This window comes from Manacus vitellinus, unplaced genomic scaffold, assembly GCF_001715985.3.
Source record: "Manacus vitellinus isolate BGI_N305 unplaced genomic scaffold, ASM171598v3 scaffold_12_pilon, whole genome shotgun sequence".
Taxonomy (NCBI): Eukaryota; Metazoa; Chordata; class Aves; order Passeriformes; family Pipridae; genus Manacus; species Manacus vitellinus.
Window position 1 is genome coordinate 4030945 of NW_021938949.1, and position 13538 is coordinate 4044482.

Consider the following 13538-nt stretch of genomic DNA (forward strand, 5'->3'; position numbering starts at 1 on the left):
CCCAGGTCCTGCCTGGGAGTGACCCTACATGTCTTCTGCTCCCATCCTCCCACTCCTCTGGGCAGTAAAGGGCAGCAGCATCCCTTAACCCATTTATTAGCAGAGTTTTGGAAACAAGGCTTTGCCTCGAATCCCTCTCCATGACTTAACTTTCCAAGCAGTCACTGCAGATGGATTAAGGGCCAGCAATGTATGCATAGGGGCCTCCAGACTGCTTGCTAATTAAGCTGCTGGTTTCTCCTCTCAGAACCCTCCAGTCCCTTCCTGAATCCCTCAGGCTGAGAACAAAGCTTAGACCAGGAGCACCAATATTTAGCACAATCCTTTGTTCCTTAAAGACAGGCAGAGACAAAAAAAAAAAAAATAAAAAAAAAAGAGCTACAGTGACTTTGCTCCTGACAAATCGGTTCCAGCCTCGCCGGGTAAGTGGATTTGCAGCCCTGAAGGGATCCTTCTACAGTCTCCAGGGTGTTTTATCTCTGTTTCAGGAGTCCTATGGCAAAATCTACCGGGAAAACTGCACCTGAGTCAGCTGCTTGGCTTCCCTCCCAGCCTGGGAACAGCATTAGCTTGTGCACTGGTGCCTCCCAGTGCCTGGAAAAGGGAGAAGCAGGAAGCTCAAGAAGTAACAGTGAAGAGACTGTTTCAAATTCGTTGTTTCAAATCAAAATACTCCTTTATATCAAATTTTTTGTTTTAAATCTAAGTACTCCTTGATATCACAGAATCACAGAATGGTTTTGGTTGGGAGGGACCTTACAGATCATCCAGTTCCAACCCCTGCCACGGGCAGGGACACCTTCCACTAGCCCAGGTTGGTCCAAGCCCTGTCCAAGCTGGCCTTGAACACTTCCAGGGAAGTGTTATGTACCTCATGCTTGGAGGGGAATCAGGAAATCCTGGGACACCTGAGTCCTGGGAATGTTGGGAGCAAGGTTTTCCCCCTGCTTGGTTCAGTGTATTGACCTTGAGAGCACCAAGTGCTGCTGCTCCTCACCTGCCCCCTCCAGCCCCAGCAGCTGCAGGACAAGGCAGGAAGAAGCTTCAAAGAGGAGAAAAACGACATCATGACTTTGGTACACATGGGCAAGACACAGCAGAAGTACCAACACTGTCCCTGGAAGTGTCAAAAAAACGTGTAGATGTGGCACTTGGGGTCATGGTTTAGTGGTGGACCCGGCAGTGCTGGGTCAATGGTTGGATTTGGTGATCTTGGAGGGTTTTTCCAACTCTAGTGATTCCGTGATACACCACGGGAATTTTGGCTTCTGAGCCCAAACCAGCAGCCCAGCCTGACCACACTGCCAGCTCTGAGACGCCTCAGACATCAGAGTTCCTGCTCTGTGTCACCTGAATGCCTCTCCAGCCCTAAATGAGACCTGTGTGCAGGTGAAAGCCACGACCCTGGAAGAGGATCCATCTTCTGGAAGGATGTCCCTGTTCCTGGGGGATGCTCAGAGCAGACCTGCCCAACTTCTGCCTTGTCATGCAGGGATGCCTGATGCCACAGAACCACGGAATTGTTGGGGTTGGAAAAGACCTTTAAGATCTTCGAGTCCAACTGTCAGCTCAGCAACACCCCCATAAGTGACACATCCACGTGTTTTTTGAGCACTTCCAGGGATTGTGACTCCACCACTTCCCTGGGCAGCCTGTCCCAGTGCCTGACCACCCTTTCAGTAAAAGAAAATCGTTCCTAAAATCTAATCTAAATCTCCCCTGGCTGAGGGGGAACCTGGTGCAACTCGAGGCCATTTTCTTTCCTCCTGTCACTTGTTACCTGGGGAAGGTGATCCCTTGTTCACCTGTACATGCACTCAGGTCATTCCTAACACAGGGAAACAGCAAATCCCAGGATGAGGGATCGTCACTGCCATCCCTGCCACCCAGAGCCACGCTCAGCAGCTGTGGCTGTACTGTCACATCTTCCAAGCATGTAATTTAGGGCGCCCTGTACCCCATCAAACACAGGGGGCTCTGCTCCTGAAAGCCTCATGTGACCTGCACGGGTTTATTTGGCACCTTCAGTGCAGCTTGATGGGGGTTTTTGCCTCACCCAGCAGGTAAATGTGAGTATTTTGGGATCAATCCTGCCAGGTCTGTGCCCTTTGCTCTCACCCAAGGCCACCAACCACAGCAGGAGGAGGTGGCACCTCCCAGGAGGAGGCCTCGTGTTTGTTTTGCCCTGTGCATTCCAATGGGCACTGATGGAATTGGGGGCTGAACTTCCCACCCAATTGCTCTTTAGTATTTCCCTACAAGAGCCCACGAAACAAGGGATTTGGGATGTGAGTGTCCTTCTTTGCATAATGAAACAATAAATCCCAGCCCTCCCTACTGGACTGAGTGGTGCTTTACATTTTAGTGGTCACAATTTCAACTCTTTCTTACCATTCTCATGTCAAATGACATTTGTTCCACCAAAGGGAATTTCAAGGCCTTCTGCATTTTGCTTAGTTTGTACTTTAAATGGGAACAGAAAGCAAAGACTTTTTAGGGCTCTTTGTTTTGTGTTGCCATTTAATTACTTTTAAAATGGTTCTTCCAAGCAGCCTGGATCAGCCTTCCTAGGGCTAGAAAAACTGGATCAAGGGAATCAGAATGGTTTGGGTTGGAAGGGACCTTAAAGACCATCTCATTCCAACCCCCTGCCATGGGCAGGGACACCTTCCACTAGGCCAGTTGCTCCAACCTGGCCTGGGACACATCCAGGGATGGGGCAGCCTGGGAAACCTGTGCCAGTGACTTGGTGAGTCACTATATAAAAAAATATATATTAAAAATATATATATAAATATATTAAAAAATATGTATATATAAAAATATATCTCCACTCCCAGAGTTTAACAGCTCCTCTCTGTGAACAGCCCTCCCAGAAGCCCCTGATGAACACAGGGTGTGCTGGTTTTAGCTGGGGTAGAGTTAACTTTCCTCACAGGGGGGTTAATTTTACTCTGGGGCCTGATATTACACATTTGCAGTACGGCAAAACACAGCAGGTGCTACTCCTGGCCCTCATTTTTGCCAGCAACACTTTACAGTGCCCAGCAAATGGTGCAATTTAAAAATACCACTTTGTTAAGCCCTTATTGAAAAGAAGGGCTGAGGCAAAGAGGATTCATTTCCACACCTGCCCTGGGGAGCTCAAACACACCTTCATCTCCTGCCAGTGTGCCACTGCTGCTCTCCAAAACCTTCTCCAAAAGGTCAAACCCTGGGGAGAGAATTTATTTGCAGACAAGCAGGAGGTGCCTGTAAAAGCCAAAAGGGGTGGAATGGAGCCTGTGACCCCTCCAAGCTCCATCCTCAGCAGAGGCACCTCACCACTGAGGCGAAGCAGTCAATGGTTTTTAAAGCAAATCCCTCTTGAGAGTGAGGGTTCAGCTGCCCCCACCTCCTGCCTGGCCCTGGTTTTGTGGCCAAGGTTTCCTTCCCCTCCCCAGCAGAACAGTTTTTACATGCAATTAGGTCACATCTGAAAGCCAGCACACAGCAGAAGCGGAGTTACTTCGCTTAAAATAAAAATATGTACTTCTATCACCTGAGGAGTTGTTTCTCTTTCGGCACAGGGCCCCCCCTGATCCTCCCACCTCCTTTTATCAGCATCTTCAAAAGAGAAAGGGAGTTATAATTGCTTCCTCCCCTCACCTTAGAAGAAAAGGGAGAGGCTGCTGTTCTTCTCTATTGGCAGCTGGAGAAGAAACACGCTTTGAGCAATCATTTATTTACAGAACAAAAATAACACCTCGATTTCAAAGGGCAGAGCAGTTCAGAAGAATGAGGCTCCCTCCTCCCTCCCCTGTTGCCTCCCCCTGCTCCACCTCTCCCTCCATTCCAGGGGCTTCTCCCTCTCTCTGAGCATCATGTTTTGCTTTTGTTACAGATCCCAGAATCCCAGAATGGTTTGGGTTGGAAGGGACCTTAGAGATCATCCAGTCCCACCCCCTGCCATGGCAGGGACACCTTCCACCAGCCCAGGTTGCTCCAAGCCCCGTCCAACCTGGCCTTGGACACTTCCAGGGATGGGGCAGCCACAGCTTCTCTGGGCAACCTGTGCCAGGGCCTCACCAGCCTCAGAGGGAAGAATTTCTTCCTGACATCTGAGCTAAACCCCCTCTCTTTCACTCTGAAGGTGTCATTCCTGTGGTGAACCAGGGAGCAGAAAAATGGGGCAAACCCACTAATTCCACGAGCCTGATTTCTTCCAGCTCTTTGATTTTTACCTTATTCTGATTATTCTGGTTCCTGATCCAGCAGGGTCCTCTGAGTCCTGTCCCACAAAGCACCCTTCCCAAAGCACACCTGAACCCACCACATTCCAGTGGTGGGAAAGCTGGATTTTCTGTCACATACAGCCATTCATTGCTGTAAAGCTGATGGATTGGTGTCTTCAGGGCTGAAAATGGCCAAAAAAAAAGTCCACAAGCTCTGAGCAGGGACTGACTGGCCTATTTCCACTCAGAGACCAGGCTAAAATCCCAACAGCAAACTGCCACATCCCAATTACTCACTTCCAGGAAGCTGGAAAAGAATTTATGGGACTGTGTTACATCTTATTTCACACACTTCAACACTTCAAAATACAAGTTTTGCAGGAAAAGCCCCTGCAACAGTCTCTGAAATTAAAGAGCAAGATTGTGAAAGCTATAAAAATATTATATCACAGCCTGTTGCAATCTCTTGCTTGGATAACAAAGTTTCTATGCCCATATTTATAAATGTATTTATGTAGTTCAACTGATGCCACACAGAACAGTAAAGGTGCCTCCAAAAATGAAAAGCTGATCAACTTGGTTTTGATATAATCAGTTAATTCAAAACTCTAAACAAAGACAACCATTAGAAAAAAAGCCATTTATTAGATATATGTACATATATACATGCAAAATGATTTTTTATACACATTTACACAGGTTCAATTATTAATACAGTGCAAAAATGTCTAAAAAGGTACCAGCCCACCTTCTACAAACTCAACAGGTTTTTGGGAGAAAGGGGGGGAAAAAAACCCACAGAAAATTATCAGCTTCATAAAGTGACTAAGCACTGAAAATCTGGAAATTATTGGAGTTTATTCTTTGCCAATTTTCTTGTGCTGAGCTGCTGGGAGAGGAAAAGAGTTTCCAGCAGACTTATCTTGCAAACTGACAGAATTAAGAAGATGCAATTCAAACTACATTAAACAGTTTAAAGTGGAACAAAAAGGGATGGATTTCTCCCCGGGGATTTGATTCAATACAGGAATAATCCCACATTGTGAGTCAGATCTCATGTACTCAAACTGCAAGTCATTCTTTTTTATTAAATCTTAAAGCACTCAGATCCATGTAAACTATTCTATTCCTCTTGCTGCTCCACCAGGAGATGTTTAACTGTAAAAATACCACGTGGATGTGGGAGCCACTCTAAACACCAACATTAAAAATAAAAATAGGGTCAACTATGAGAGCTCTGCCTCATCCTGGAATCCCAATCCAAAGCTACAAAGTGCACAGTGTTAGTGCACACAGACTAATCCATGGAGATTCCTTAATATGGTTTACAAATATTACAGAGGGGGGGGGGAAAAAGGTTGCAAAGGGATTAAGACTAACAGCAAAGCAGAGCTTTGGTCACTGAGTAGGAAAGATCTAAAGATTATAAAGATCCAGTCACATCCTCCAATTAATCCACAAAGCAAAAAAAATATCAGTTTAGGCAAAGGCAGAACTGAACCAACGGGTTTGGTTTGATTTTCCTGAAACATTTTAAGGAAAAAAAAATTAAATGAAAGCTGAATTTAACCTTTATCCACTTTATGTTAATTACATAAATTACCCAGCCACCTTGTTGTACCACTGCTGCAGAGCTGTGAGTCACATCACCTGGCACAGGGATTTGTTTTGTGACACAGCAAACAGCTGGATGCTTGGGAATCATTGGGAATGTTACAGCTTCTTCCAGTCAGCTTAGTCCAAGGATGAGGAATGCCCCAGCTGTAAATGCTCTGTGTGCCTTAAGCTGGAGCAGCCTGGCTTTAGCCAAGGAACAGGAAAGCTTTTTTGGATTATTTAGCCAGATTTAGGCTAAAAAGGCAGGAGCAGGGAGTTGGGTCATGTCACTAAAGTCCTTCTCCCAAAGTTTTGTCCATCTGTAGTATAAAATCCTCCATCCTTTCCCCACAGGATGATTCCCCACGATAACCCAGTGGGTTGACACCCAGTTTATGCTCCCAGAAAATACAATCAGATCCAGTATCCTTTTAAGTGTTACATTTCCAGTATCAGATTTTTGGGGTGTTATTTTTTTCAGCTTTTCTTTTTTTTTTTTTTTTAAACCTGTGATCCAAACTCGTGGCTTAGTTCCCACGAGGTCTCCAAAAGAACCTTCCCAAGGAAAACTGGGACTGAGCAGCATTATAGCAGTATATAAATTATAACTCCTCACATCTGTGGGGTCACCTGGGTGTCTTCAGGACAGTGGTTGAGTTCTGGTTTCAGTTTTCCACTCAAAGATAATGACAGACAAAAAACTTTAATCCATTCCCTTATAACACAAGGGAATTCCCTCATGGCACACAGCTCCAGCTGTATTCTACCCCTCCATTATTCCTACCAGCCTCACATTTAGAGGCTTTTATGATGTCAGTGTTACAGTAAGTGCAATGAAAAAGAAATATCTACATTTTCCTACTGGGAAAAGCTCTGGAATTAAGTCCCTTGATGCCCTAGAAACTGGTCAGGCTGTAATGGGCAGCCTATCCCTGCTGTTGTTGCAATCAGCTGCATCCAGGAGTGCTTCCAAAGTACAGCACCACAAATTTCTGGTCTGATCCTCCACTGATACTCGTGTTTGCATCCTGAGATTTCAGGAAAAGTCACTGAGACACAAGAAAGTAATTTTTTTAAGTGTTTCTGCAAAAAAAAAACCCCACAACTCAGCTGCATGTTAATTAATCTCTTTGCAACCAGAGGTAGAGATTATGTGAGAGGAAAAGAAATCTTTGGTGAACGAAACAGGGCGACCAGAAAGAAAGAAAGAAAAAAAAAACAAATAAAAATTCTCAAGAACAAAAATAAAAGGAAATTTTAGGACCATAATCCCACAATAATGCACCTACACCTCGAATCCCCACGACCCTGCTGCATCAAAATGCTGTGCATTTTTTTTTTAACAGACAGCCCTAAATTATTCATCTGTGTTCTAAAATGCCCCCCTGCACCTGGATATGTGACATCCCAGCACAGCCAGTGCAGCAGAGGTGAAGAGTTCCAGCTCTGCAGTCCTATATATTCCAAAGTGCACACTCAGGAATTCATCTGAGTGTAAGAACTCCACACCATTAACTGAAGGTGTTCTACAGAATGAAGAGAACCTGCTCTTGCTTCCCACTCCTGGAAATGGGTTTTTACTCACCAGCCACACATAATTTCTTTTAAAAAGGTGAAGGAGTCAATGGCCTGGCACAAGCAGGCTTGGAAGATTTATTATCCATACAGACCAAGCAAATATGGAATTGCCCTTGTACTAAAAGTGACCTTAACCAAGGAAACAAAGGCCACTTGAGCTGAGAGATCACTCACTTGGTTTATTTTATGCTGCCCAAGCACTGTTGCAATTAACCACTGAGCACACACTTAACTACAATGTGCAGTTTAGCCAGGAGATATTTATAGCCTTTATGGTTTTTAAAAGAGCCACAGCCTTTTCCTGCCCTTCAAAACCCAGACAAATCACCCCGAAACTCCCCCTGACCATTTTTCCCACTGACTGTGAACTCACTAATTGCAGCAAACAACTCCTTTACTAACATTTACCAAGAATCTTAACCCTCCACAAATTCCAGAGACAAAAACGTTCCCCGTCACTTTGATCTTCATTTTGCCACACAGTTTTGGCATTTTCAGAAGCAGGGCAAGACTCTGACCTGCCAAACTGTCACAAAGGCAGAAAGACAAATGGCAAAATGCTGTGTGGATGGTGCAAGTCAAGGTGTAAAAGCCTGTGGATGGTTAAGAACCTCCATCTGTTGATGCCACCTGGCAAGATGTCCCGTGCACCACCACCACATCAAACCCAGCTGCACTCCTCACTCACTGGGTGTTGGACATGATTCCAGCATCCTACTTATTTCAAGTTGCCTGGAACTACCCTCCTTGCAACAGCCATCGTGACAAGTCTCTAAAAATACCCCGAGCTACTTTTGGCCAGGTGAATACAAAAAGAAAAACCAACCAGTTGTAAAAACAGAGTAGCAAACCCCAAGTGCTTTTTCATACACCACAGTCAGGCTGTTTCTCCAGGAGTTGCCTTGTCAGGATCTGGTAGGAGGAAAGGGATGCCACTCCCATGTGGAAGGCGATTTGCCAGAGGTTCCTTAATCCATAGAGGTGGATGTTGCAAAAACAGACACAGAAAAGGAGCACAAATGTCTTCACCTTCCTCCCAGAGGTGTAGAAGAGGTACAAGTAACACTGCAAAAGGAGCAGAGAGCCAGTGTCAGAGCTGAACTACATAAACCCTGGGATACAGCAGGACTTGCTGCTTGGGACAGGTGGAACCCACTTGCTGAGAATGTGTGAAGAGCAACAACCCTTTTAGAAGCAAACTAAAAGCTCCAAGTGCTGACAGAAGAGTCCCTTTTTTTAACTCAGGCAGGAGCAGCTCAGCCCTTCTCACTTCAGGTCACAGTTTCCAACTGTGCTGGTGCCACAGGCAGAGATCACTGCAATTTATGCACAGGCATTTTTGGGAAGATGCCTGCTGTAAATCAAAAGGATGAGAGGCAACATTCCTTTATTGAGCTTCCCTGGCTCCAGGTACTGACTGGGAAAAAAAGCAGGACAGAGTCTTTCTTTGTGAAAAGTCACTTGCATCAAGAATTTAGATCTAAACTAATATATTCACCTCAAAGCTCTGCCCTGAGCAGAGGTGTGAGAAGGCTGAAAGACACTGAATTGTATCATAATACAATAAATAACCCCTCTGCAGGTTTTAAACACCATAAATAAATAGAAACCATCATTCAAATGCAACAGCACATGGGAATGAACACACTGCAGGCATTATGTTATTCCCAGTAACCCAACTGCTGCAGCTTCCTGTGATGACAGGCTGAAAACTGAAGATTTTCCAACAACATATTGCCCTTAAGTTAAAGGTTGTGCAGCACTGTTTTCAGAATTTAAGGAATTTTTCAAGAAAAACCCATTTGGAGCACGCTGTATTTTCCTCAAACACTTCTGCATAAGAAAGTCAGCAAAAATAACCCCTTAGGGAAAAGAAAAGTCTGAGGAAGTCAAGCACTGCATTTGCCACCAGAATGAACTGTAATTTTCAATGTAAATTAAAACATTTTCAATAATGTTGCTAAGATTTGCTTAGTCCTTCAAGGTGGGCTACAAAAGCCCATCACTAAGTTTAGCACTGACAGAAAGACATTCATCCCTTTGGGAAAGAATCATCTTTGAGAGAGCATTTATTTATCCCACTCATCTGCAATTTGTCAAGGGTCAAATTGTGCCTTTAACTGTACTTATGCCACTTTCAGCTATAATTTTGTGCCATAAATTTGTGCCATATTTAACTGTATTTCCAGTGATTCCACTGGAATCATTCAGGTAGGATATTAAAAACCTCTGCTTAGCCGAAAATCACTCTGTCTTGTGCATCAGAATATCAAAATCATCAGAAAGAATCTTATTTACAGTGAACATACCTGAAAAACACAGGCTAGAAAAGGTACAAAAAAAGCTATCACATTCCCAATTCCTTCATGGTCCTCCTGTTGGGATTAAAAGAAGTGACAAACAACTACGTCAGGCACAGTTTTTAGCAAGTGCTGCTTGATATTTGAGAACACTATAAAAATAGTCAAGTACCTCCCATCTTAGTTTATGCTGATTGACTGTAACAGTGTTAAACACCAAGATCAATATCATTGAACAAGACACCAAGAACTGAGGCTTATGTGACAGTTCCTGCTAAATAAAACTGTGTCAGCACACAACCAGGACACTTTTGCTTTTAAAATGTTGTTTGCACTTTCATGTTCGTTTAAAAAAAAAAAAATTACAGAGAAGGATCTAAAATTAAAATATAAGAACAGAGAGGGGAAAAAAAAATATCCAGTCAGGCTGGCAAGAGTAAAATATTTCTACAAATTTTAACCAGAATAAAAGGCAAAATGCTGTGATATGTAACAAAATACAGCAGGTCCAGCGGGTGAGTAACAAGTTGTACATTCCTTGGAGAAACAAAACACTTCTTGTGGAAAGGTGTGTGCTCTCCTAAGGAGCAGAACAGCCACCCTCAGCATGGTTACCCAAGGAATTGTCTCCCTTTGGCTCATTCCCAGGATTCAGTGCCATCAGAGGTACCTGAAATGAATATTCTGCCAGGTGAACTCCTCGGATGAGGTTCAGAGCTCCACACATGATGTTCAGGACAAGGGACAGGATCCCCAGGGGGGTCACAGGCTGCATTCTGTAAGTGGGGACTGAAAAAACAAAAAGAAAACCAGACATCAGTGAAACTTTGCACTATTACTCTGAATCTTTTAACAGAAAACAACCCAAATCTGCTTTTGTGGGTTCCAAACATTTTCAAAACCTTTCATGTTTGCTCCAGAGGAGACTAAATAAGAACAGAACAACCATTTTTTGCTGTTGCATTACACTGTTCTGTTCTTCACACACCTAGAAATCAGCAAGAGCTCTGGAGTATTTTTTAAACAGATAAGAACAGAATTTTTCTTGACCCATTTGGCATCAGTGTCTTGCATTATGGTGCACAGAGATATTTTTCAAGTGTTTATTACAGCAGATTAGCATGTTTAGCACTCCTCACAGGTCAGTAGAAAAGCCTTTCAGCAGCCAAAGGTCTGGGAAAGGGCTTGGATTCCTGACACCCATAACAGCAAGACAGCAATTCATCTCTTCCTTAACCAGTAATTATGTATTTCTTTCTGAGGGCTCAGGCTGCCCACATTTCACAGGTAGGGAATTATCTGCCTCCTTCCTTTCTCACCTTCTCCACTACTGCTTAACACCCCCACTCCCTAACACCATTTCTTCAGGATAATCTCATTGATGAAACACCTAATTAAGGTCAAAGCAATTATTATAAGTGTGTGTTTAACTTGGGGAGCTGCTGCCTCTAATCCAGGGCTGTCCCAAAGCCCACCTACGGTTTTCCCTCGCTTGCCCAACAAGAGATTCCACACCTGGATCCTCCCCCACATTTCATCCCTGCCTTTGGGTCACCACAAGTAGGACACAGCCAGCTTAATAAAAAAAAAAATGGGAGTTTGCAGCTCAGATACCAAATTCAAATCCTCTCCTGCACCACAAGACACGGGAGGGAATGAACCAGCCCTCAAGAAACCTCCCCAGCTCTCAGGATGTTCTGCCTCCTGTCCAGGTGTATGCAGACCCTGGCTCTTAGAAATAAACTCTGGCTTCATTTTAGTGTCTTCTCCTTCAAGAGATTTTGAGAGAGGGATGTAAAAAACATTTGGTGCCAAATTAACAGAGGGATGTAAAGCATTCTTTCCTAAGGGTCTCTGTAATTAATTTGTCTGGCACACACTCACACATCCACAATTTCAGCTCCAAAGCAACTGCACTAATTCCATTTGATACATTTATGGAGCATTACTGTATATTATAGTCAGAGTGGTGTAACTCTGTCATCAAAAGCAATTTGGGTTTTTTTTTTGCAGACAGTGACATTTAAGGCCCAAATAGTGGCCTGAGCAGAAGCTGTGGCAGCATCTTTGTTCACTCACTGAGCCCAGAATTCAGTTTCCTGCTATTTTTGATCAATTAAATCATGTTACAGCTCTCTCTCTCACACAGAAATTTCCAAATAAAGACTCTTTCTTTTCCTCAGGTTCTAAGATTTACTTCAGAGGCACAAAATGTCTCTCAAACAAATTAAAATTGTCAAGCACAGATGTCATTCATTGAACAGGATCCTGCAAACTACACGTCAGGAGTTCCCAGACCCCAGGGAAGAACAATGCAGGTCTCCATATATTCCTTCTGCAGTACAGAATATTATGTAAAAGTTACAGTTTCCTTAGTCCAGGAGGATAAAAAGAATTACTGTCACAGATGCAAGGGAGATTAAAATATCCAGGGTTCAGAGTTTGGATTCTGTGAGAACTGCTGTTGAAATGGGGGAGCTTTATTTCTGCCATTAAATTCTGAGGTTTAATTCACAAACTGAAACTGCACAGAAAAGGGAGATTGGTTCTGCTCAGGGAAAAATTATCACACTTCCCTGTGTGCATTCAATCATAATTTAAAGAGAATTTCATATTAGAATGGCTTATTAAATTAAATAAGGGAACAGGAGAGTACAAGCACTTAGTCCAAGACAGCACAGTTTTGCACAAGAACAGATAAATTTTAACTGGGTTTCAAACTGATTTGACTCTTCAAGTGCAGAAGTTGTGCATTCCAGAGCACCAGATCCACACAGAAATGTTTGGGAACTGTGGGTTATGGAGCACCCAGGTAAAATGCACCTGCAGGTTTGAACATGCACAGAACAGCTCTGTGAAAACACCCTCACACAAGGAAGACATTGAAAGCTCTGCCCATAAAAGATTTTGTGAGCAGAGGCCTCTGCCCATTGAACACCAACACTGTGCTGCCTCCTCAAGGCACACAGCACAAGGGGCTGGCAGTGAGTCACTCACTCAAAGCTCTGGATAAGGAGCATCAGGAGTGAGAAATGAAATTAGACTCAAACAGTTTATAATGAAATACAAGCACACAAAAGACAAGAGATGTGAGACAGCTTCAAAAAACACCTTAAAAAGGACTCGGAAGGACTCCCTGTGTGCCTACAAAACATTAGGAACATTCATCAAGAGGAGCTGCATAATTTCCCAGCACATTTACTGGCCAAATTGCACAAGTTGTTTTGCTTCCCAGAGCCAGTTCTGATGAGAAAACTCTTCCCTCTTCACAGCAAGCTACTCAGACTTCACATTTCTGCTGTACCTGTGTCCTCCAGGGCACCATCAGCTGTGCCCACCCCATGGCACAAGATGAGGCCCTGCAGCAGCAGCTGGGCTTGGGTAGGTGTGGATCAGTGTAAGGGCTTTTCTAGCAAGAGTTGGCCTGGGTTTAGTGAACACAGGAAGGAACCAACAGAAGAATGGAAATAAAAGAGAAGAAAAAGCTCTTGTTCCCATAAATACTAACAAGGACAAAACTGCCCTGACTTTTCCATCCCTTTTCACACTAAATTGAAGGGTCAGGGATGAGCTCACATGGCTTCAAAGAATCCAGGAGCCAGTTACAGCCCTGTGAGGAGAGGGATGTTCTGATCATCCATGGACTGATCCATCTGCACTAGGGAATCCATGGAGTGATCCATCTGTACTAGGGAGTCCATGGATTGATCCATCTGCACTAGGGAATCCATGGATTGATCCATGTGCACTAGGGAATCCATGGATTGATCCATGTGCACTAGGGAATCCATGGATTGATCCTGCACTAGGGAATCCATGGATTGATGTATCTGCACTAGGGAATCCATGG

At 44.0% G+C, this 13538-nt stretch overlaps 1 protein-coding gene across 2 annotated transcripts in view; it reads right to left on the reverse strand.

Moving 5' to 3' along the window:
* Positions 1 to 4839: 4839 nt before the first annotated feature.
* SEC22C (SEC22 homolog C, vesicle trafficking protein) overlaps positions 4840 to 13538 on the reverse strand; it is an 18154-nt gene continuing 9455 nt past the window's right edge. For both annotated transcript variants that reach the window (XM_008922391.4, XM_018089245.3), the window contains exons 5-7: positions 10359 to 10477; positions 9698 to 9763; positions 4840 to 8453 (exon numbers count right to left, since the gene is read on the reverse strand). In XM_008922391.4, the coding sequence (XP_008920639.3) occupies positions 8253 to 8453; positions 9698 to 9763; positions 10359 to 10477 (386 nt within the window). In that variant the 3' untranslated portion in view covers positions 4840 to 8252. The remainder of the gene's footprint in view (positions 8454 to 9697; positions 9764 to 10358; positions 10478 to 13538) is intronic.